This window comes from Camelus dromedarius, chromosome 10, assembly GCF_036321535.1.
Source record: "Camelus dromedarius isolate mCamDro1 chromosome 10, mCamDro1.pat, whole genome shotgun sequence".
Lineage (NCBI taxonomy): Eukaryota > Metazoa > Chordata > Mammalia > Artiodactyla > Camelidae > Camelus > Camelus dromedarius.
The window spans coordinates 3,683,209-3,708,144 of record NC_087445.1 but is presented as its reverse complement, the minus strand read 5'-3'; the positions used below and the strand labels follow the sequence as shown (position 1 = coordinate 3,708,144).

At 46.9% G+C, this 24,936-nt stretch overlaps 1 protein-coding gene across 7 annotated transcripts in view; it reads left to right on the top strand.

Moving 5' to 3' along the window:
• Positions 1-24,936, top strand: part of DAPK1 (death associated protein kinase 1) — a 180,601-nt gene that overhangs the window by 69,233 nt on the left and 86,432 nt on the right. For all 7 annotated transcript variants that reach the window (XM_031447142.2, XM_031447148.2, XM_031447144.2 and 4 more), the window contains exon 3: positions 23,036-23,257. In XM_031447142.2, the coding sequence (XP_031303002.1) occupies positions 23,036-23,257 (222 nt within the window). The remainder of the gene's footprint in view (positions 1-23,035; positions 23,258-24,936) is intronic.

Below are 24,936 nucleotides of genomic sequence, written 5' to 3'. Positions count from 1 at the left end.
AGTATCATTTTACCCTTTTATCCTCCATGTCCTAGTTTTGGGTTTAGAAAATACAATCTCCACTTCAGATTACACACGGACGGAGTCTATCCTTCACTCCTTTGTCTTTGGAGGGATTTCTAGCTCTCAGATTTAGTTTATTGGGTATTATGAGCACTTACTGTATGCAAGGCCAGCATATGAGTGACTCCACGGGTTGGTGCCTGCCCCTGCTTTGTGTGACTTCGCCACCTGCTCTGGGACTTGCTCCGTCTCAGCCCTCTGTGGTGTCCCCGCAGTGACTGGATTGCCCCCGCAGAGGTGTCACACCTGTGGATCCCCCAGGTAGGACTGCGAGGTTAAACTTCTAAGGAGGTTTCTGGAAGTCTGAAGGAAAAGCAGTGCCCAGGGTAGGGTTCTGACAGCGCGTGAGGACGTTTACTATGAACCCATCATCATTATTTTGGCGTGTGGCCTTTATGCAACTTGACGCTGAATCTCCTGTAAAGCGGAGATGACACAGGCCTCTGTGGGACCCTTCCCCGCTCCCCCGAACTACAGAGTCAACGGAGAGGGACCGCGTGCCCAGTTAGAACAAACCGGGCGACGCCTCCGAGTTGTTCACTCCACCCACTTTCAGTCCCCTTGACCTCTTTCAGACTCATCGCCTAATACTGCGGTGCAGCCTGTTTCTCTCAGCTGTTCGGACCAGCCTCCAAACACACAGCTTTCTTGGATACAAACTGTAATCCTTAAGTTGCATAGTTTTTGTGCCTTTGTTTTCATTTTTCCCTTCCGAGGGGAGGAGCGGGGAAGAGCAGCGAGTGGTGGTCTGGCTGGGTGTTAGCGCCACGTGTCCTGATTAGCATCCTTAAAGCTTTTAGGTCTGTCGGCAAGTAGACATTTAATATGACGCCTCAGCATTATTTCAGTGTGTGACCTTTATACAGCTTGCTGTTGAATCTCCTGTAAAATGGAGGTGACACAAACCTCTGTGGGACACTGTCCCCGCCCCCCCTAACTACAGAGTCTCAGGTTTGCTTGAGCACAAACCATAATGATGGAACCAAACTGTGATTTTCTAAAAAAAAAAAAAAATTTAGTTCATTTTACTTAGAGCAGTACTCTGCAGTCAACGTGGATTTTAAATTGTGTTATTTTCACAATCAGTCATAGAGAAAGCTGACCCCAGATCCTGTGTTTTCGGAGGTGTTTAAGCCCATTTCAGGTTTGAGGTCCACATCTTCTGTGTGTATTTGTGGCTGGGTTGGGTTGTCAATTCGAATTTGGTTCTTTCCCCTTACTACCCACTTTGTGGCCACGTGGAAGCTAGGCTCTTGTGGGTCTAAAGCAATGTGGTCACATGACCAGCCTACAAAACAGAGCCAGCCTTAAAACCTGCCTGACTGAACCAGTTTGGAAACTTGGAGAAACTTCCCCTAGTGGGGAGATGGTCATGGGCAGGGAACAAACCAGCAATTCATCGTATGCCCTTTGCCCAGAGCGGATCATGTGCTCAGAGGTCATGTGTGTTTTTAAACATTTATTCCTTCTCATTTTCTTTCATTTGAAACTCGTGGGCTTAATGTATTAAGAAATTTCAACTGAAATTTAATTTGAACAGAGACTCACATAAAGAGTTCAGTACTCAAAAAAAAAGTAACTAAACTTTATATATATAAATACTTCCTGAGAGGAGGTAGGCAGTTAGGTTTATTTTTATTATTTTTTAGCGAGGGTACTGAGGATTGAACCCAGGATCTTGTGCGTGCTAAGCACACATTCTATCACTGAGCTATACCCTCCCTGCTAAACTTTTTAAGACCAAACAAATTGAGAAGATCTTCAAAGCTATACTACTTAACGCAATCAACGTTATGTTTTCAACAAAGATGAATTTTGTCCTCTGCTGGACTGTGACCCCATGTCAGGTATGTCCTTCTCCAGTTCCTTTCTTAATGAGCTGGAGGATCTGGTGAGCTGGAATGAAGTGTGCATAGAGTGACACTGAAAGAATTGCTACAATCCTAGCAGCTTTTCTGATTGTACCAAATGATTTAAAGCAAAGTGAAGTTGGAGGCGTCTGTTCATCAGCTCGGCTGCCATAACAAAATTCCAGAGACAGGGTGGCTTAGACACCACAGTTCTGGAGGCTGGAAGTTCAAGATCAGGGCCCAGCCTGGTTGAGTTCCGGTGTGAATGCTCTTCCTGGCTTGCAGATGTCTGTCTGCTCTCTGTGTCTCTTCTTACAAGGGCACTAACCCCGTCCTGAGAGCCCCACCCTCATGACCTCATCTAAACCTGATGATCTCCCGAAGGCCCCAAATACCACCTCCAAATACCACCACGCTGGGAGTTAGGGCTTCAACATCTGAATTTGGGAGGGACACAGACATTCAGCCCATGACAAGGTGAAATGAGTTAAAAGGTTGGCGTGTCATGAAGAAGCCAGTACAGAAACAGCAGGCATTAGCATCTTGACTTTGTAGCCTCTGGGGCCCAGTAACAGTCCTCACTGCTCTTCAGTATAACAGACAAATCCTTAAAATTGTGGTCAAGCGTGGCTGGCAAGTGTGTTGAGACTGACCCATGACTTCAGTGGCTCCTGCCATGTTTCTCCATGACCAGGAAGCTTTTCTTTCTACCACGGTCATCATTTGCCAGCCGCCCCCACTCCTAAGGGGGGTCCCTGTGCCATAAGGGACCCTGAGATATCGACCGTCAGAACCACAGCAGGAGCAGCATGGTCTGTTCATGTCTGTCAAGAAGCAGCTGATCCCTGGATCCTGGGACCCGTCTTCTCTAGGTCAGCAGTGGATAGAGTTGACCATTACTAAAATGACATGGCATTTGTCTTTCTCTTATTCAACCAGGAGAAGGAAGGAAGCAAAGGAATAATAGTAAGTAGGGAAAAAGACTCCTACAGATTCTAATTCTCAGCCAGGCAAGGGGAGAGTAACATTTCATTGTTACAGATTCTCCCTTTCCATGACATTTTAGGAAAAAACACCCATATTGTGCCTGACACATGAACATACTTAAGAGATGTTCACTGAGTGAATGAATGAAATGAATGCGGCTAGCGATCACCTGGAATTCAGGCAGAAACCCGTGGTGTTCTCAGCGTCTTGAACGCTGAGCACACTGCACGTAAATGCCCACGGCAGGCTGAGTGGGTCCCGCGTGATAGACTTGTTGATTCTTATGACTCTCACGAGCCAGGAGGAAGAATGGATGTCAGAACTGGGATCTCTCCCAAGTGAAGAAGAAATGAATCAGCCCTGTGTTTAAGAAATGTGATGCCTAGAGAGGGCAGATGTCTGTGAGCAGTGAAAATCCGGGCTTGCAGACTTCCCGTTCTCCCCTCCCCGGCCGTCCTGTCAGCAGCTTTAACCTCCCTGTGGGTGATGTAACCATTACCCTGCCTCCCACTGCGTTGCCCTCCTCATTTCCGGTAGCCTTTTTCCTCTGCTGCACCGCATCACCAGAGGCTCTACCAGCATCTCCATTTCCCAGCACCTCCCGCACTGACTGCACCCCCCGCCCATAGACCATAAGGCTTTGTGGCTTCACTGGAAGCTTGCAGCCCAGCCTTACCCATCACCGCTCTCCTTTCTCTGCTTTAGTCCTTGGGTGGGAGGAAGATAAGATTATCTAGAAAATCAGTGTACCAAATAGGGTCAAACTTTTAAAGTTAGCTGAATCCTAGTCTCTGTGTTTCTTACTGAGGCTGGGTACATTTTTGTAGCCTCAGGGAATGCGATGCAAAGAAACCTTGATGATTGCCTCTTTGAAGCCATAAGATCATCTACCACAAACCACTGGTTCGTGCAGGAATTTGCCAGAGAAAGCTGTGCGGAGGCTTAGTAAATGCCTGCAAATGCTTACAAGCTGGTGACAGCGTGGAGGTTGTCCAGTTGGCTTCCATATTCTGGACAGCAGAGAATGCTTAAAAAGAAAGCTATCTTAGGGCACATCAATGAAAAGTTGAAAATGTATTCACCTATTTTTTAAGAAGAATTCCCAGAACACATAGCCTGGGTTTCCAAGAGAATTGTGGTCTCAGTTATTCTTCTAATAAGGTCAGCGGTAGTATCTTTTATCTTCCAGTGATTAATGTACTAAACTCACAATGGTTCACCTCCCAGTGACTTCGCAAGTGTCTTTTCCACTTCCCTTCTACAAATAAGATAATCGAGCTATGTCTCTCTTTTATATTATGGCTATAAAATTAGCCCAAAGCTGTGCTGTTTGACATGAGAGCCACAGCCACTTGTAGCTCAAGACACTTGATTGTGGCTAGTCCCAACTGAGGTGTGCTGTGGTTGTCAGGCACACACTGGGGTTTAAGCACCAAAAGGGGGGAATCAGACTTTGATATATTGGGACAAATACGATATTTACTAAAGTTAATTTTACCTGTTTCTTTTTGCTTTCCTTAATGAGGCTACTCAAACATTTTAAAATGCACATGGGGTTTGCATTTGTGGCTTGTGTGATATTTCTGTTGGACAGCTCTGTCTTAAGTAAGTCGTGGTTTTAGTTTACACATGTTTATTGCTTAAAACTTACATTCTATATTTATGTCCTAATAAGGAAGATTACATATTTATATATACTTGTCTTCTATAAATATGGAAATCATATAAATATATAAGATTACATGTTTGTAATTCACTTACTCTATGAAAAAACTATTGGATACATCTTCTGAACAAATAGTTGACATTAGTACTTAAAGAGACTAATGTGAACTGACTCCACCTTAATATAGTCCACTGTAAGTTCTAAGTACGTATTCCAGTACGTATGTTTGAGAGCTTAGAATTTGGGAACCAGTACAAAGTTCATTTCTGTTTGTTTTGCCCTGAACCACTAATATTAATTCTTCTGAACCAGTTATATAGTGATACGACATCCAGCATTTTAAAAGTTAGCACAACATCCTAAAAGTCCTCTTCCTCAGTTTAGTCACATGTGTCTTTATCATATTCCATGGACCTAGCAATGAAAAACATCCGATTAACAGTCTCTTTAATGATTGTGTCAGTGAATCAAAAATTAACAAGAGAAGCTTGGAATTCCAAAGCCCGAGGCTGGACGAATTAATTCATCCACCCATTCAGCAAATGTTTGCTGAGAGGAAGGAGGAGGGGAGGTCTCAAAGCAGGGTTGAAGCTGCCTCTTCTATCTCACCGTCTAGTTTCCATGGACTTGTAGGCAGAAGCACGTGGTATGTTCTAGTAACTTCAGGTCACTGAGTTCATCGCTGTCAGATTGATGGAGACAGTGTTACAGCTGGATCCCAGGCATGAAGCTCTCCTTCGTGTTCCCTGCCTTCGTGGCAGGTAGATGATAATATTTCATATTTATGTTAATAATAATAGAAGAAAAAGCAAGACCAGATCTTTCCCCACCCCCTTCCTATATTTAATTTTTTTTTCTAAATGCTTTGTTTACCTACACAGAGCATGTCTGTGCTTCAGGAGAACGTTAATCTTATTTTGCTCGTGAATGATAAATGTCGGTCTTGAATGATCAGAGTTTCAACGTTCGCTCGAGAGATTTGAGGCTTCTATGAACACATACAAACTCGAGTTAGAAACAGCCTCAAACAGCCTCAGTTAGAGTCTTTGTCCTCCATGGTTATCCAGGAGACCGACTGACAACTTTTAATTGTCCCAGGGTGCAGTTACCCCACAGAATTTGATCCATCTATTCACTCCTGGGCCCATGAGGCCAGAACGATGTCAGAATAATATTAATCAGGGACCCAAGATCGGCCATTTTTGTTCTCATGCTTTCCTTCTCTTTACTGTGAATATTTCAATATTTCCCAAGTCCAGGCGCTTAGCACCGTCTCCGCAAGTCAAGGTGTTCTGATGTCAGGAGCCTTCCTGGGAGATCCACTCAGCTGCCCACACTCAAGACAGCTTCTCCAGAACAGAAATGGGAAAAACTTGCATGATTTTTTCCTTTTCTTATTTTCTCTTATAAGACAGCGCATGAGTCTTTACATGTGTCAAGAGATGAGGATGCTTTTAAGCAACTATATACAGTAGTAATACAGGTTTTCTCCACTATTCGAGAGAAAAGCTTCCTGTGAAACGTTTCCTAAGCTGAAATGGCATAAAGCGAAACCACGCTTTCCAAAAGTTTGCTTTACCCCATTTCACTTTTACAAAAGACCCACATTAGTACCTGTTTTTACTCCCTGAAAGAAATCCAAAGAGTAACAGTAATAATTTTTTTCATAAAAGTAAAAGAATCCTCTCTTCACTTTTATGTGAAATGGGATTATTTTATTTATTTACTTATTTTGTAGCAAAAACAGATACTAATGCAGGTCTTCCGTAAAAGGGAAGTAGGGTAAAGCGAACTTTTGGAAAGCGAGGGGTACCTGCATTTCTCATTGCAATAGCAGGCATATGGCCCATGTTACGTGTCAGGCACTATTGAAAGAGCTTTATGTTAATATGACTCATTTAGTCCTTACAATAGCCCTTTAACGTAGATAGCGTTATTATTCTCAAGTTGCTGGTAAGAAACCTGAGCCACAGAGAGGCTGAGTAATTTGCCCAAGGTCACACAGCTAGTAAATGGGAAAGCCGGCATTTGAAACCAGGCTCTCTCTTTCCAAAGTTAAGAGTCATGCTGTCATGCAGAAGGTTAACCTTATCTGTCTATAGATATTTAAGTTTTCATTCTGAAAGACTTGAATTGGCTGTTTCTAACTCCTGCTTAAAAGAATTCTTTACTTTCCTTTGTCATCCCTTATTAGAGACTGACCTGAACTTTTCGGGCTCTTTGGACATAGATGGCAGGGGTTCTATTCCCAGCTGTGGTATCACTTAACGTCTTCCCCATTATTGACGTTATATTTTTGTGACACTATGGAGTGTGCATCTTTTTCCATCTTTTGAGTCTTACAGCAGTCCTGTAAGCTGAGCATTGTTAGTTTCAGTTGTGTCTTTTTTATTTCCCACGCGAGCAGGCTGAGGCTCAGAACAGGAACTCAAGCACCGGCGTTCCCACTGTTGCTACATGGGAGTGTCGGGTCAGCTGCCTCCTGGCCCAGCGTGCCTCCCTCCCCACGATGTATTTCCTCTCAGGTTGTTTGCACTCTGTCATCATTTTGAAGAGTTAATCTTAAGGCACAGATGCATAAAATATGTTTTCAAATAGAGTCTAGAGAAGTTGATGGCAATATGGATTTTATTTTGCATTTTAATCTGGGAAGATCATTAGGATGACAAATTCAGAAAATGCATGAAGAAGAAATAGTGTCATAGGATTTCAACTGTACTCAACCACATGCTTTCTTCTAGTTAAGTGAGCCTTCATTTCTGCAACCCCCAGAAGCAGAGCATCTTAAGGTTGGAAGATATTTAAGAGACCATTGTCCAGCCTCCCACTCATTCCTGGCTGATGGCCTGATTCCTCTTGACAACCTTTCAGACAGCAACAGTTCACATGCCCAGAAGCAAAACTTCCTTATTGTCCTGGTCCTCGCCTGACTGCCACCTACACTGCGAGCATCTTTCCAAGCACCAAGTACAATGCCCAGTATGGGGCTCAGGCTCGTGCTGAGAGTGGGAACACTGCCCCCCTTCAGCATGCTGGGACCACGTGCACAGGGCAGCAGTGAGGTTATCCTGTGCTTGTGTCATTTGTGGTCCCCTGGAACCATCACCTGTGTTCTATATGATCTGCTGTCCTAATTTCTTTGGAACCTAACTATAGGGGTTTCTATTTATTTCTGTTTATTCTCTAATGAATTCCATTATTCAGCCTGCTGAGATCATTTCGGTTCTAGGTTCTGTCAGTAAATACAGCCATTGCTTTTAGACCGGTTATTTTAAAATGCGGTAAGTATGCTTTCATCTGATACACTGAAAAGTGTCTTGTCTCGGAGAGTGCTAAACTCGAGAGCCTTATGGCCTGCCAAAATCCGCCACATGGTGATTCACCATTTCATCTACAAAAATATCATGAAAAATTATGTCACAGGCGCTACTGAAATCAAAACATTTTCTTTCTTGTCTATAGCATTTTCTGTTTCTGCTTGCGTTAGAAGCCAGTCAGGGCGGTGGGAAAGTTCTCGCTGACTGTCCTGCTGATCGCTTGCCATTTTTAGTTCATCTGATCAATAATCGAGTCTCAGTTTTTGCTGGGTACAAATGACAAGCTAATTGATCTTAGAGAGGGATCCAGTTTGGTCCTCATTTGAACATCAGTTCAGCATCATTTGTCCAAGATTACCAGGAACAATTTAAGATTGCTTCTGCCACATTGAGATTTAACTTTGCCGGACCTGGAGATTTGAATTTCTTTCAGATATCTAGTCAGGCAATCTTTCATCGTGTTTTCTAAACTCAAGCGTCAGTTCCACTTTAGGGGTGTTTTTCCAGTCTTCCTTAAGTGAAGACCACTGACCTCATACATGAAAAAATGAAAGCTTAAGAGGATTGATTTCGTTTCCTACAGGTCTGTTACACCATTGACTCTGAGCAGCTGTTCGTAGCCCTGTTAAGTTTGGGAGGTTTTTTTTTTTTTTCCCTCCCTCAAATCTTAGTTCATTAAGGCTTTCTGTTGTATTCATAGGAGATCATGAGTCTTGCCTTCTCATTTTCCCTTCTTTATCTTTTTATGTATTTATTTATTTACTGAAGTACAGTTGATTTACAATGTTCTGTTAGTTTCTGGTGTACAGCATAGTGATTCAGTTATACGCATATGTATTCCTTTTCATATTCTTTTCCAATACAGGTTATTACAAGATTCATTTTCCCTTCTTTAGAAGTCTGATCCCATGGAGTTTGCAAATTACATTGGCCTTTCAAGGGCCAATTACTAACTGCTTAATGACTATGAACAATTTTTACCTTAAGAAATTTCGTTTGTACTTCGATTAGGAAAGTTACCCAGTTACCTTAAGGGTATAGCCCAAGGCAATGGCTTGGGAAAAGGAGACCGTAGCCCCAAGGAGACTGAGGGAATTTGCAGCCATATGAGAACTGTAATATGCCTTTGCTTTTCAAATGAATGTACAAGATCAAATACACTGATTATCCCTTTGACAGCTTGTAAGACAGGTGGGCAGCTCCCAGGGGGACCAGCCAGGGCCTAGCACAAAGCTGGAGCCCAGGAAATGTTGGAGAAAAGTAAATGCACCTAGACTGCCCCGGGCCAGGAAGTTCTTAAAACAGATGACTAGCCGTCTTGAGTGATATTTTAAACTGTGTTCCCATGTCTAGCAAGTCAGAGGGAACAATTTAAACAGTCAGCCAGACAGTTAGGTAGTCAGCATATAAATTTAGGGTGACCCAGAAGGTGGCTGAGTCGATGTGTATTTCAATTCCAAAATTTTATTGAATGCACCATGTTGGCCTCTTGGGACTCAATGGTGGTGTTAATTTTCAGGAAGAATCCTATATACAAGTGTGATATAAATGATTTTTTTAAATGTAATACATTGGTAGATCACTAGGAAGGGGGTTAAAATTCAGATTCTATAAACCAGTTCTTCCAGTGTTACTCCTTTGTGGTTCTGAACTTAGTAACTAGTTTGTATCTAGTGGTGCATCTCGTAGCCGCCTAGCAAATCACACGGTAGCTGCAAAAATGGGCTCTACTTTTGTGCCATTCCCTTGCCTGGTACGTGGAAGGTCAGTTGCCCATCTAGTGTATGCGGGGCTTCTGCAGCTTTTTAGAGTTCACTGTCGCCGTGAAGCCACCTAGCCACACCTGAGCCCAGCTGCCCTCCCTTCTGCGGTCGATCTAGAACCCCCAGAAGTCAGCTCGTAGACTGGGAGGCCTGAACGGGTGTCCCGTGACCTCTGGCGTGCCTGCCTCGGGCGCCACGTGTGTGTTTATTCCCTTTATATTGTCCGCTGAGCCAGCCCTGTAGCTGTGCTTCCTCTGGGCCTCATTTCCTGCCCGGAAGTCATGGTGGATCTTTAAAGCAAGTCGTCTGCCAGCCTGGCCCAGGTGTCACTCGGCGCTGCAGAGCTCAGGGCCGTCAGTGTCTGTGTGTGTGGCGGGGGGGATGTTGCAGAGGTCCTCAGTGCCCCACACTGCAGGTAAGGAAGTGGAGAAGGGTTTCCTACCTGCTCCTCTCCCGGCATCGTTCCAGAGGTCAACCTTCAGTGCTTCCCTCCCTTGCCTGCCGGTGAGTTTTGTTTCCATCAGACAGAAGCTCCGTGCAGATGATTGATCACCCTGAGTCTCCCTGAATGCAGCTTCCACATTTTCTTAGGAAGTGACCCTCCACGAGGAGGCTGGGGGGGTTGCAGTTCCTGCTTCAGGAAGACTCGCTTTCATATCTCATATACGTGAATTCTTTTTCTTTTCCTTTCATGGGATCTAAGACCTGATTAGTGACACTTGCTGCTCAGAAGTCTCGCTCTCCGGGGAGAAGTAACGTGCTCGTGCATCGGGGCACCCGGCACGGGTATGTACAGCCTCCTTGCCTCCAGCGATAAGCTTCGTGTTTGCTCAGGTGCAGGGGTGAGGTCAGTCCATGGGGTACGCTTGCAGGGACTTCTGCTTCCATTGAGGGAATACTCAGACTTCCCAGGAGCTCTGGTTTCTCTTTAACTTATCATCTTTCAGTTTTATCTGCGTGGCTCTCTCTTCGGGTAACTCCAGCAGTGAATTTCCCTGCCAGCCTCTCCTTGCTTGGCCTGAGGTGACCCCCTTCGGTCCTCTGCCTGTCTTCTCCTCTCCCCAGACTTCCTCTGGGAGGTGAGTCCCCTCCTGATTCAGAGCCAAGGTGACAGGTCTGTAGACATCATGGGAACGGGCTCGGTCAAGAGCACCGTGAAAAAGGACTCCTCCCGGCTAGGCTGGCGGCCAGACAGCCACTCGCTGCCTCGCTGTGACTCCTGCCACCCCAGAGAAGGCAAACCCTCAGGAAGCCACTGCCCTCAGTAGTGTTTGGTCTCCAGAGTCACACAGGCCGATGAGCAGCGGTCCCCGAAACCCATCAGTTCGTGGCAGCACTAAAAGCCACACGACACCAAGCATGTTTGAATTTCTCCCAAGTCACTCAAGTCCCAGCTCTTCACCAATACAGAACCTGACTTCCTGGGATGAGACGGAGCCAATTCCTCCCCTGGCGAAGTGTGACAGAGGGCCCCAAACCTGCTCATGAGAACAAGCTCACAGGCAAATAGTCTTTCTGCTCCAGAACTGGAGAGAGGATGTATTTCAGGGGCTTTGGGGGTCATCCCACAGTCCCTGTAAGCTACATGTAGCCTGTGCAGCTCAATGTAGTATTTGCCCAGTTATATTCATCAGTCTTCCCAGCTGGTCCTTTCTCGGTACCTTGAGCTCATTCCCCCACCCTGAACGGAATATTCGCTTTCTCTCTGGCCGCGGCATAAGGAGCGTCAGGTCAGCTCCCTGTTCCTCTCTTGCCATGAAGTTATATGAACCTCCTGCTCCCTTTTTCAGCCATTTTCCCCTGAGAGCAGCTTGCTGAGTTGAGAACAGATCGTACCTTATGGCCCAGTTTCCTTTAGTCCAATAGCTGGAAGGGGATTACGTGACCGAGTCAGAGGATCAAATAGTGAGATGGGCCCGAAGGGTAGCTTGCCGAGATCAGAGTGATCAAAAAAGGACGGACCCACCCCTCTGAGTCTCGTCTGCGGCATCCTGAGGCCCCCTGCAGCTCCAGCTGTCTGGGGTGGGAGGCCCCAATCTCCAATCACCTGACGTGGTCACCGTCCATTAAATGGGAGAGCCCGTCCTGGCATGACACCTTTTTTTTTTACAAGAGCATTTGCCTCTCCACGAAACTGGGCTCACAGGCTCCGATGTGGGACTTACTCTAGTTGGGGAAAATATTTGGAGGATTGCTGTTTGATTTATTTGTCTGGTCCCTTGGCGCATTGTTTAGATGGTATTAAATGACACTCTTCCAATGCTTGTTTTCTTCTTTCCTTTCCCTTTTGGCTTTAAAAAGAAAAACAAACAGCTATCAAGCACCGAGCCCGTGCTCAGTGCCTGATCCTGGGTTAGGTCCTGGGGTGGTGCTGAGCGGAGTGGATGAAGGTCCCCCTAGCCCTCTGCCCAATCGCAAGAAATACATAGTCTTGTTCGCCCCTGTGGTTTTTAAGTCTCTTAAGTCGCAGACAGATCTGAATCAGGCAGTATGAGGCGTGGGAACAAGTAACAGAAACCAAAGGGAGTGCAATGCACCCCAGCAAGGCATTTTCTTTAGGCTCCTGCAAATCAGGAGCTAAGGAGGCTTTAAGGGTCCCACGGATCCGGGCTCCTTCCCCCCGGGGGTAGTGCTCGTGGTCCAAGGTGGAGGAACTCGAGCGAGGGCTCGAGTTCACCTGTGAATCAACCAGCAAGTGTCGCTGCCCTCTGCCTTGGAGCTCCCGCTCTCCACACCTTCGCAGCCTGCTCTCGGTTGCCTTGGAAAATACCCAATCCGGCTGAAAGGAAAGGAAATCTCCGAATTCCCTGCTGGTCTCTGATGGTACTAGGCTCCCATCAGGACTGAGATTTCAGGACTGGCTTTGCCTGTCTCCTGTGAGCAGCCCAGACCACTTCCAGGAGGAGGCAGGAGAGCCCCAGGCCCCAGTCAGCTGGTCCCCACCCTTCTGGTGGGTCAGAGCCCCAAAAGGTCTGGACCCCGCGGGCACCTGGCCCCAGCTCTGTGCTCAGCCCCATCCAGACCTGAAGGAGGGGCCTCATGCCTTAGGAAACACCTCAAACTGCAGCTCTGTGTTGAAAGGAAAAGGAAACAGTGTGTACAGAGTCAGTTCTAGCTCTTGGAAGCTGACCATTAACTGGGAGAGAGGACCAAAGCAAACTCTGCTAAGAAAACTGGACTTCACAATATTAAAAAAAACAAAAATTGTGGTTAATAACACCCTCCAACCCGCGGAAATGCTGGCTGCTGTGCCCTGTCTTGGAGAGGGCCAGATCTGCTAGGTCCTGCACACACAGGCCTGTTGTGACTCTGTTTACCCAGCTTTCCCTAAATGCTTGGCTGTGAAGCTCTTTGTGCAAGTAGCCTGTCTTTATATGAGCCCCAGAGAACCCACTTTGGGAAGTGCTTTTCCAGACAGATTGCAGACCTTCCCCCTCCAGAGGGGCATCCTGGGGACAAGTGGAGTGAACAAGGACACCTGCTGCTCTCTCTCTCTCTGATCTCCCCTTATTTCTGCGTCCTCACCTGCTCTGGTTTGCTGATTCCTTCATTATCACAAGGCTGCTTCGAGCCACTCGATACTCTGTGTATCTGGTTTCTTTGACCCACTGGCAACACCGCACTTGTGTGGGAAGCCAGACCCTTGCCTGCCCTGGGTTTGGCCCTGTTCCCCTGGGCGGGCTTCTCTGTGGGTCCTGTCTTCCGGGCGGATGCTGTCCCCAGGTGCTCCGCCCTGCTCAGAGCCCCGCCGCCACCCTCAGGCAGCGCTCTGCTCTGCATCTCACTCCTGACGGGCGTGCGCTGTCCCGGTTCCCGGGGTGACGGGCTGCTGTTTATCCCCTTGGTAAACTCTGCTTCTCCCTGTTGGTACCCTGGCAACCTGTACTGTCTTCTCACCGTTGGGGGAACTTGTTCTCCAGATGATGTGCCGGTTTAATGGACCCACAGTAGCTGTTTAAAATAGTTTTTGGAGGGTTGCTTGTGTTTTACTGCTACTACTAAGAGTAATAAATCACCAACTTTGCTTCTTTGTAAAAAGTGGTTTCCCTGCCTGTCACACGAAGCTTCTCAAAAGGCAGCAGAGAGCAGTCCAGGTGTGGGCTGCCCCACGGGAACGTTCCAAGAGAGTTAAACCTGGTGCTGGAGGACCGGCTTCTTGTGCTGGGTTAACCATCATCGTCTTCTGCAGTCTGCGCAGCCGGTGGTTAGGACGGAAGGGGAGGTTTCCACTGAATGATGCCAAAGTGCTTCCTCTTCGCCTGAGACCCGGACAGGTGATGTCACTCTCTGTAGACCCTGGGTGCTGGGCGTTGGGATGGAGACTAAGTGGCCGTGTGTTTCCTGGGTCCTGTTGGGGAGTTTGGTTTTTGTGTTTTCCCAGGTGGGGACCTGCTTCACCGGAGGCACTGGGAGGGATACCCTGGAGATGAGCACTGCTCAGCCGGAAATCTGTGCAGGTGTTTCAGTGAGATCTTTGGGTTTTGCTGTTGTCGGTTTGGGGTTCCGGTGCAGAGGTCCCCTGTCAATGATGCATGCAGCACTTCCCCTGAAAGATGAGGAGTTGCTGCCAAGATGAGAAATGAAGGACCTGAAAAGTGAGTCCCCCTGTGCTGGCGTAACGAGGAGGGTGTTTGTGTGACCACCCACCCCCCTGCCCTGGACCTGGTTTTACGGTGGTCTGGACTTCCTTGCTCCTTTCCCAGGCTCTCTGGGACACTGGTCACCTTCTGGCCCCTTGCCTTCGGTAGTGAATTCTTCCTCCGCACAGCTTCTGGGGTCATCTTTTAAACTCATCATCCACAAATTTTTAGTGGCTGTTAACCTGTCCATTGCTGTGCAACCAACCACCCCAAAACTTGGTGCCTTAAAATAGCAACTTACTGTGAGCTCATGCTTCTGTGGGTGGCGTGAGTGTTCTCGCTTGAGGTCTCTCAGGTGGTGGCATGAAGATGTTGGCCGGGGCTGGAGCCACCTGAAGACTCGCCCCACTGGCCTTTGAAAGCTGCTGTCAGCTCAGCAGGAGCCGGTGACGGGAGCACCTCCACACGGCCTCTCCAAACAGCTTGGGCTTCTCCCAGCGTGGTGGCTAGGTTCCAGGAGGGAGCTCCCGAGAACGTGCAGGCGGAGGAACCCAGGCAACAGCCCTGGAATCCTTTCCGCCACGTTCTGCTGGTCACGTAAGGCTTAGATTCCAGGGCACCAGGATGAGGGTCCACCTCATGATGGGAGGGGCCAGGCCACCCTGTGGAAGAGCGTGGGAGATGGAAGACACGGCCGAGGCCACCTTTGCAAAATGCAGTCTGCTTCCCATCACTTACCCCCAGGCTCAAACTTCAGCATCCAGGCAAAGCCGCAAAGTCATTTGGGGACCAAAGGGGACAAATCAAATAGGTCCCATCCAAAATGAAAATAACTTTGTTGAGTCCTAATGGGGAAAAAAAAATGTAGAGACTTAACACTTCGATTTCAAGGATGCTGGGTAGAAACGTGCCAGGAAGAAATTAGGTGCAGCTTTTCAAGGGCCCCCTTGGCTTCTCTGAGAAGTACGAAGCTGAGGCAGCTTGCAGATCTTCCTCCTTTACATGTGCTGTGCTGAGTGTCACGCGTGGCCGAGGCTCAGCGAGGTCCCTGCTTTCCCACGTTGCTGGCCGAGTCGGGGCTGGTGTTCCTCCATCCGGGGCAGGGCTCTGTTTGTGGGGTTCCTTCAGACCTCCCCACCACTTCCTCTTCTCTCAAAAATACTGGGCAGACTCCTTCCTCCTTCCCTGCCTCGGGTCATGCTGTTTCTCCTCTTGGAAACCATCGCTTTAATACATGCTCGCATCTCCTGGTTGGATTCCAGCCTTCGGGACACAGCCTGGGTCTCCTGACCTTGCCCTGTCCCCTGGAGTGGCCCCAGGTGGCCCTTCCCACATTATAGTGTACATGCTTCTCTCTTCCTTAGTCTATAAACCCTTCAGGGTTTTTTTTCCCTTGTCATAATTGCGAATCATTATCAAACGTTAACTCATCCTTGAAAAATCTTTTCTGTCACCTCACCTCTTATTTAAGACCTGTAATTCCAGTATTCTAGCAAGATTCAAGTCAATGCCAGTCTTTCAACACAGCTCTGCAAGAAAAATAGATGACCTGTGAAACCAGCACTGAAAGTTTGCCAGGGGGTCGATATATGAATTCAAAAGTAAAAAAATCATTTTGTGTTAATTAAAAAACCTTTTTGCAGATCTTGGGAGGAGGGGAGAGATGGGACTGATCCACTTGTTTGATTTAAGCCAGATCTGTTTCCAGCATTAATGTAAAGAAGTCACAATAATAAATAGTTACCATAAATAATTTTTAACTGTCATATGCACTGGGTAGATACATATTTAAAATCAAAGAAAAGTTAAACATAGTTTTAGTCACTTTTTTGGTTAGGTTTTATTTTTGAGGGGAGGGGAGGTAATTAGGTTTATTCATTTATTTTTTTAATGGAGGTACTGGGGATCGAACCCAGGACCTCGTGCATGCTAAGCGTGTGTTCTACCACTGAGCTACACCCTCCCCAGCCTTGGCCACTTGTTTTGAGTCTGTACCCCTCTTCCTTGGTGGGAGCTTGTTCTAATGTGGTGTCTGGATTAAAGCCAGTGATGAAAATGTGAGACCCTAGGTTAGGTACCAACCCATAAGGCAGAAAAAAATACTCTCATCAAGCTGGCTTGCTGTTCCTCTGTTCTGAATGCAACACCTTCTCATCTAGTCTTCCCCCAAGCGAGAGCAAGTCTCCCACAGGGAAATGAATTTGAAAATAAAGCCCCACTGGGTTAAACAAAGTTCAACACATTTATTGTTAGTGCACTACGAAATATATAGGGCCTGCTGAACCACGAACGTTTCACAAATTGCCTGTGATCCTTGTGCGCTGACCTTGGAAAGGAACCTCCTGCACTGCTTTCTCGTTGTCAGTCTCGCGCGTCCTAAGCGCACACGCAAACAAGGTTTTCTTTTTATTGCCGAGCCCCTCTGAGCGTGTTAAAGATGGTTTTGGTGAATTAAAACACTGTCTGGGTTTTCAGTGGGGAGGAGGAGGCTGCATTGCCCCAGCTTATTTAACCTCAGGTCCCCTCCCTTGGCCTTCCCCTCATCAAACTCTTTCCTGAATGATGCGCCGGTCCTGTCTGGGACTTCACAGGGGGTGGCTTGTATCTTCCAGACGAAATGGACACAAGCCCAGGATAGCAGTGAATAGAGCTTTGGAGGCAAATACACTGGAGTTGAGATTCGTTTCTCAGTTATGCATCTTACTTGTTGAATGATTTGGAGCAGTGTTTAAAAATCTCTCTGAGGCTTGGTTTCTCCCATCGATAGAAGAGCTGATGATAACATGAATCTCATAGTTGTGATTATTAATAAGGTTATGTCTGAAGCGCCTTGCATAACATCCTGGACACCATTCAGTGAGTGACTGCAAGGGTGGTGTTTAATTAGATATATTAGTAAATCAGAAAAAGAAATTAAATTAGAAATTAAATAGGTTGTTCTATATGAAGCTTTGCTCCTTTTAGCTAAAGGTTTTCTCTTTTTAATAAAATTTGTGATTATGTTTGAAACACGGCTTTTTTTTTTTTTTTTTTTTTACTTTTTAAATTTTCTTTTTTGGGGGGAGGCAATTAGATTTATTTATTTACTTATTTATTTGTTTAATGAATGGAGGTACTGGGGATTGAACCCAGGACCTTGTGCAAGCTAAGCAGGCGCTCCACTACTGAGCTATAACCTCCTTCCTAAAAGAAATCTTCTTTTTAGTAGATAACCCTTTATAGCAGGGATGGGTCCCATTATCTGTGTACATGTCTGAACACTAGTGGTTAATAAATGTTTATTACACTGAATTGAAAGTTTTCATCTCAAAATGAGTGTGGCTGTCTGTACCTAGTGCAGCGAACTGTCAGTTATTAGATGACAGAGATTGTTACTGAAATTTTTAAAATGACACGCAGTTATTATTCACAGTACCGCAAACACTGAATTAGCAGACACTGAACCCTTGCTCCTGGAGGAAATGCAAGATTAGGTTCCTGTTAGCCTCTGGTGTCAACATTTTCACCAACAGATCAATGCATAACCTGGCTTGATGTGTGTTTCTGTTTAAAGGCACCTTATTTATATATATTGTTGATTCATTCATGTTGAACTCAGCGGCCATCATCACTGTCACTCACGCCTAATGTGGCTTATCTAATGCACATTTTCTCTGTAAGGCGTGTCATAGCCTCTGTGCTGAACGAACACTGGCCAGGATTTCAGCACCATTCTTGGGGGCCATTGTAAATGGCCAAATTACCAAAAAAGACAAAATGCAAAAAAAAAAAATTAAAAGGTGGTGCTAAACAGATCATGAGAGGGATGCTATTTGCAGTATGAGAGCTGACTAACCTCAGCTGGGGACGTGCCCATCCACAACCAGCTACTCAAACCCAGGAATGCCTGCAAAAAGCGCCATGAGTGTTGATTTGTAGGTTACAGATAAATCTTAACGAGTAGGTGCATTCGCGAATATGGATCCTGCAAAAACTGAGGCCCCCCCGCCCTCTGTTTCTTCGAGCTTAAATATTAGTCTACAGTGAGTTTCTGGTTTCCTGTAAGGAAGCTACATTGCCCATCCGTTGAACTGTCGCTGCAGCCTGTGTGGGTGTCCTTCCTGGAGGAGCCTCCTGTGTTTGTCACAGTAGGGGCTGGAGTGACAGGCAGCCCCCCACGTGGGCAGCGGTGGTGGCTTTGCTTCTCTGTCTGCATTTACTCTCCTACTCAGAGCTCACCCTGGAAGCTGGCTCAGGGTGGGACTCCGGGAGCCCGAGATTCAAAAGCCTTTGCCAAAAACAGTCCCAAGCAAATTGTTTTTTTCCATTGTGGGGAGAGGGGAAGAGGGTGAGAAGATGGCTCTCCTCCAGAGTGGCTGATTCCAGGGTGGAAAGTGAGCATTAGGGAGCTGCGGCCCGAGGACCAGCGGCCCCGGATGGGAAGGATGCAGTTAACCAACAGTCCAACAGCAGTTCAGCCTCCCAAAGCAAATCCCAGTGCTTAGAGACGGGTCTCTTCTCCAAGAAGTCTGTCCTCAGCCCACTGGCCACCTGAGGGGGTGGCACTGTGGAAACGCAAGGGCAGGGCACGGCACCCAGTGCCCACCCGGCGCCTCCCGCCCGCCCCCGCTCAGCTGGGACCCGGTCCCAGCGCTGGGGGAGAGCCAGCTGCAGGGAGCAGGAGTCCTGAGCAGCTGCTCTCCCTCCGGGTGGGGCCGTGAGAGGAGGGAGGACAGGATGATGTGGTGGGAGGCGGGTGCCAGCTGCCAGATGTGGCAGTAGTTTTACACATTTTATTTATTTTTAAAAAATATGTTATTTATTTTTTGTTCTTTTTTTTTGGGGGGTGATAATTAGGTTTATTTATTTCTTTAATTTTTTGTTGTTGCTGAGGGGAGGTAATTAGGTTTACTTATTTATTTAATGGAGACACTGGGGATTGAACCCAGGACCTCGTGCACGCTAAGCATGTCTCTACCACTGAGTTATACCCTCCCCACCAGTTTTACACATTTTAACAGAGTGCAGCCCTGTTGTGTGTGTGTTTCGGTTTGGTTTTCCCTTTAGGGCTCTTTTCCCCCAGGCAGTCGTGAGAGGTGACATTTGGGTGGTGACACTGCAGTGCTCTGAGATTTTAGCAACCATGAGCGATCGACAGGAGCTCCAGTTGTGGAAGATACTGGCTCACAGTTACTGAAGATTTACTATTGCTAGGTACTTTTCTAACCCCTTGACACGTCTTAGCTCATTTAACCCTCACCCCTCCGTCCCAGCAGCCCTCCCAGGCAGGCACTATATTATACCCACTTTATAGATAAGGAAACTGAGGCCGAGTGGTTAAGTAGTGAGTAAGCCCACAGTTACACAGCTACTAAGCATTGGAGCCCAGACTCAGACACGGGCCGTTTGTGCCCCTAGACGCCCCACGGCTCTGTGGAGTTACAGGGAAGCAGGTTCAGGATAGCAGCTCTGGTGTTTTGGGGGATAGATCCAGAGCTCAAGAGCAGAACATCAGCATTGTGCGTGGGCTCCTGGAGGGACTGTGCGCCCAGTGCCTCGGGGGGTGGAAGAGGCACCTGACAGCCGGCTGTCCTGAAGGAATTACGGGCTTCGGAGGGGTGGAAATGGGCAAGAAATGGGAAACAGCAGGAAACAGCAAGTGCCCCAGAGGGGTATGAGATGCCCCGTGGACTCGGGTGCGGGAGAGGGCGCTGGTTGCACCAGGAGGTAGGGAGGCTGATTGTTGAGGAGTTGGCGATAAATAAGGAAAGGTGTCTTTAAAGAGGTGGCATTGAGATAGGTCTAGAACGTGTTTCCCAGAATCGTTCTACACCCTCGCCTGACCCTCTGCAGCCAGAGTTAGCCAGGCCGCTAGCCTGCTGCCCTAGGGCACCAGAACCATGTCTTCTGGACAGGGCTGTGGGGGTCTTCCCACCTGCCGACCTCTTATCCCCTCCTCTCCCGCCGGCGCCCCACTGGAGAGGACCCTGAGGTGTGAGTGCGGGATCAATGGTCTGGTGAGGGACTGGGTTCCAGATGTTTCACTGCAAACCTGAGCATCGTGGTCAGCTTAGATCTGTGCACACACTCCTGGCCTCGGCACATAGGGTGTTTATAACTGCACCTTGACCCAGCCCTTAGGGTAGGTGAGCATGGAATGTGAAAACACATTCAGGATAGTCTTTGAATTCAGGCTTACATTTAAATATTTGCAGCTGTCCAACTGGTTTGTTTTTTTTTTTAAATAGAGATACTGGGGATTGAACCCAAGACCTCATCCATGCTAAGCACACACGCTACAGCTGGGCGACACACCCCTCCAGGTCTTGTCTTTTAAAGCAACATGATTCAAATCTCTGGGTTTGCCCGGTGTCTGCCTTTCCAGCCCCCGAGACAAGGAGCTGTGACTGCAAGATGGGTGCACGGGCCCAGCTCCTGGCAGCTTAGGCTGCCTTGGGATGGAGGTCCTAGGCTGGGTCCTTCGAGAGCACTTAGTGGGGACGTAAGACTGCCTTTGAGAGGAGGGGGGTTACAAGCACCACGTCACTGAACTCTGTAAAGCAGTAGCTAACTTCGTTTTGTATTCACACTGTTTTTCCTCTTTTCTCTGTAAGCCCCATCTTCTCTGCTGCTCACCCCCGCCCCCCACCAGAGAGAAAGACCATTCTTTACTCCCCAGAGAAATCAGAAAATGGTTGTAATAAAGTCATAACCAATCGCATGACTTTAAGGTTGTGAGTTTACAGGCAAAGGTGCTAGCGTGGCGATGTGATTTATCCTTCAGTTTCTCTGCTATCCTGCTGCAGGGGAAAAGAAGGTATTAATAACCCGTCATGCAAGAAAAAAATTGACACTGCTATAAAAATAATCCTTCACTATCTGTTTTTTCTTCACTGGCCTCCCACTGCTAAACTAAATGAGTAACGTTGTGAAAGTATCCATTCTTTACCATCAAAATATTAGCCTTAATTTGCTTTTTCTCTTTCGCTTTTGTCTTCATGTGAGGGGAATAAAGCTAGCTAAAAATAACTGTGATAATTCTCCACGTAGCAGTTCCCCAGCAGGTGCCAAGAAACGTACAGATCTTGTGATGGGTGGATCAGCCCTGAAATAATACAAGAATTACCAAAATGTGGACTTGAGGGAGGAAGCGAGGTGCCAGCATTGATACAGGAAACGCTTTGCATTGTGTTGCACTTGCTTTCAGGGTAGCCTACTTCCTTCTCAAGGTCTCACCTGCTTATATAGTCACCTTACTATTTTGCGTTAAGCTCGGTTATTGTATTCTTTTACACATGGGTAGGAGGCTCTGGTTGCATGCTCTTGAATTTAGAATACTTTCCTCTGCGAGAAATAAAAAGCCCACATCAAACTGGTTTTAGCGGTAAAGGGAGTTTTATTGGCTTATCTTGCTGAAAAATCTAAAAGTAGATGACTTCAGGTTAGGGTTGATCCAGCCTCTCCATAGTGTTACCGCAGACTTGGCTTCTTTCCTTTTGCCAGCTGTACCTCTGCTTTAGATCAAGAGTGGTCCCAAGATGACCGGCAGCAGCTTTGGGGGGGGTGTCAAAGTGTCTCAGAAAAAACTTTGTCTCCATATTCTTACTTAGGTCTGACTTAGGTCATGTGCCTGTCACTGGAGCTGGGAGAATACAGTGCACTGATTGGCTTAGTCTAGGTCACAGGATCTGTGTCTGTAATTGGGGGTGGAGTCTGCTTCCCAGAACCAAAGATCCCTAGAGGTAGATGTTGTTGCGAAGGGAAGAGGAGAGAGGTGATGCTGGAGAAGGAACCAGCACATGTCTAGTGCATATGGCTTATCAGTCCCTGAAGCATGAACAAAGTATACACAGGCAGACCTCAGAGATACTGCAGGTCAGTTCCAGACCACGGCAGTAAACAGAGTCACACGAATTCTTTTGTTTCCCAGTGCATATAAAAGTTAATGTTTACACTATAGTGTCATCTATTTGATGTACAATAATAGCATTATGTCTTTAAAAACAATGTGCATACCTTAATTTTAAAAAGTTTATTGCTAAAAAATGCTAACCATCATCTGAACCTTCAGTGAGTTATAATGTTTTTGCAATAGTAACATCCAGGATCTCCGATCACAGATCACCATAACAAATATAATAATAATAACATTTGAAGTATTACAAGAATTACCAAAATGTGGCACCGAGACACAAAGTGAACAAATGCTGTTGCAAAAATGGAGCCAACAGACTTGCTCAACACAGGGTGGCCACAAAGCTTCAATTTGTAAAAACTGTGGTATCTGTGAAGCGCCGTAAAGCGAAGCACAGTAAAGGGAGGTATGCCTGTATTTTGTTGTTCCTGTTGTGAGCGTTTCAACTGATAAATACTGTGCCAGAAGTATGTCACTGAAGGCAGGGCCCTGTATATTTTTCTGCCAGTTCCCTGGTCCTGATCCCTGCTTTTCCTAGAGCTTGTTGGAAGAGAGGTCAAGAAGGGAGCTCCTTCCATGGGCTCTGAATCTGAAATGGGGAGAAGGACGAGAGCAGAGAAATGGAGGCGTTATTATCTGTTGGATAAAATGTAATTCATGGAAAGAATTTTTATTCCTTGCAACACTGTTCGTAAAGGAACAAGGTTAATGCAACTGAAATATAGTAAGAAACATCTTTTGAATTTGTCCATTTCCCACAATTTAGACGTTCCCGTTTACAATTATGTTGTTGTCCCCCCTCCCCGCGCCCTGCCCCATGCCACGTCCTTGTCCACACCTGGCTTTTCAGTGAACAACAAAGAACGTGTGTATGCATGTAAATGACCCAGAATCTCTTCCGCCTTCTCTCTTCAGTGGGCAGTTTGCAGTTGTGAAGAAATGCCGAGAGAAAAGCACTGGTCTTCAGTATGCGGCCAAATTCATCAAGAAAAGGAGGACCAAATCCAGCCGGCGGGGTGTGAGCCGGGAGGACATCGAGCGGGAGGTCAGCATCCTGAAGGAGATCCAGCACCCCAACGTCATCACCCTGCACGAGGTTTATGAGAACAAGACGGACGTCATCCTGATCCTGGAACTGTGAGTGCTGGGGCAGGGCCACACACACACACACACACACACACGCAGCATTTTTCACCATTGGTGTCAGCACTCATTACATGAAAGGGTAGAATTGAACCAGAATCACTCAGAGGTGATTATAGGACTTGTTTTTGAAGCGTTTTGCTTATGTTCTCGGTCACACCCTGCCCATCGGGGATGTTACTGTGGGAAGCTGATTGGAGCACGTTGTGCTGGGACGCATCCCTCTGTCCCTGGCGCTCTGCCTGGCGGCCCCGCTCCTTGTGATGGGTCCAGCAACGTGGGCTGGCTGGCGGGAGAGGAGAGGAAGTCCTCCAGGAACACACAGCAGGGAGCGTCTCTGGGCTGTTTGGATGGAGGAGACATTAGTACCCTGAGGGCAGAAGGAGGGATGGATAGAGCAAGATCGGGTGGTTCTTAGTGACCACAGACCCCACCCATTTCCTGGAGCCCTAGATTCGGATGTGCCCTTCCACCAGCCGAGAAGCTCCCCCTTATTTGCAGATCTCTTATGGCTAAGAGGTGATTTTTGAGACTAGAGGAGATGGAAGTGAAGGGAGGTTTATAGAGGACGCAGCCCAGCCCCGGGCCACCGCACTGTGGGGACCTGGCTTTGCAGTCACAGGGCCTGGGGTGCTCACAGGTTCTTGTCTTGTCACTGGAATCTGGGTACGTTCCTTTATGCATCCGAGCAACAATCTTCTTACCTATAAATTTGGGTCAATAACACCTACCTCATCTACCTACCTTTTTGCTTTGAGGAGATAAATGATACGAGAATTTAGGCGTCTGGCTCATGGATGTGTTTAATACATGTTTCTAGGAAGTTCGCAGCCTCTGCACTGGTGACATTTTGGGCTGCATAATTCCTTGTTCAGAGGGCATTGTAGGATGTTGAGCAGTATCTCTGGCTTCTACCCACCAAATTCCCCAGCTGTGACACCAAAAATGCCTCCAGACATTGCCACATGTCCCCTGGGGGCAGAATCTTTTATCTCCTTTCTCCCCTCCCCTCATTGAGAACCACTGCTTTATGGGAAGAGCAGGACTTTAAGACCACAGAGGATTAAGGCGCCTGCTCAGGCTTCAGCAGAGAAAGGAGTGGAATCACATTATAATCCTCGCTGTGGCTTTATTGGAAACCAGACAGAACTGCAATCAAAATCCAGGGCAAATCCTTTATCATCTCTGAGACTAAATTTCCTCCCTTAAGGCTGTTATAAGAGATGATGAATGCAAAGTTCCTGGGAAAGAAATTATACAGATCACAACTGTTTTGACTTTTCAGAGAATAGCCCAAGAATGTCATTAATCCCCTTTATATATCAAAATAGACAAATGATGCCTGTAAGTTATTGCCACATGCTTGTGTATATTCTGGGTTCAGCTTCTGTGGACTGACCCCTAGTCCATAGATATGTTCCCTTAGGTGCATTTATCCTGTGAATAAAATGGGTGTCATACAATTACTTTTTTACCACTTGATTTAAAAAAATTTTTTTAAATTATACAATGAATGTGATGTTGGAGGAGGGTTGTATAAGTCTATGAAAGTTAACACGTGTAGATTTGTGTAACTACCACCCAAATCAGGATGCAGAGTAGTCCCATCACCCCCAAAACTCCCTGGTACTAGCTCCTTATAGTCACACCTACCTTCCACCCCCTGCCCTCTG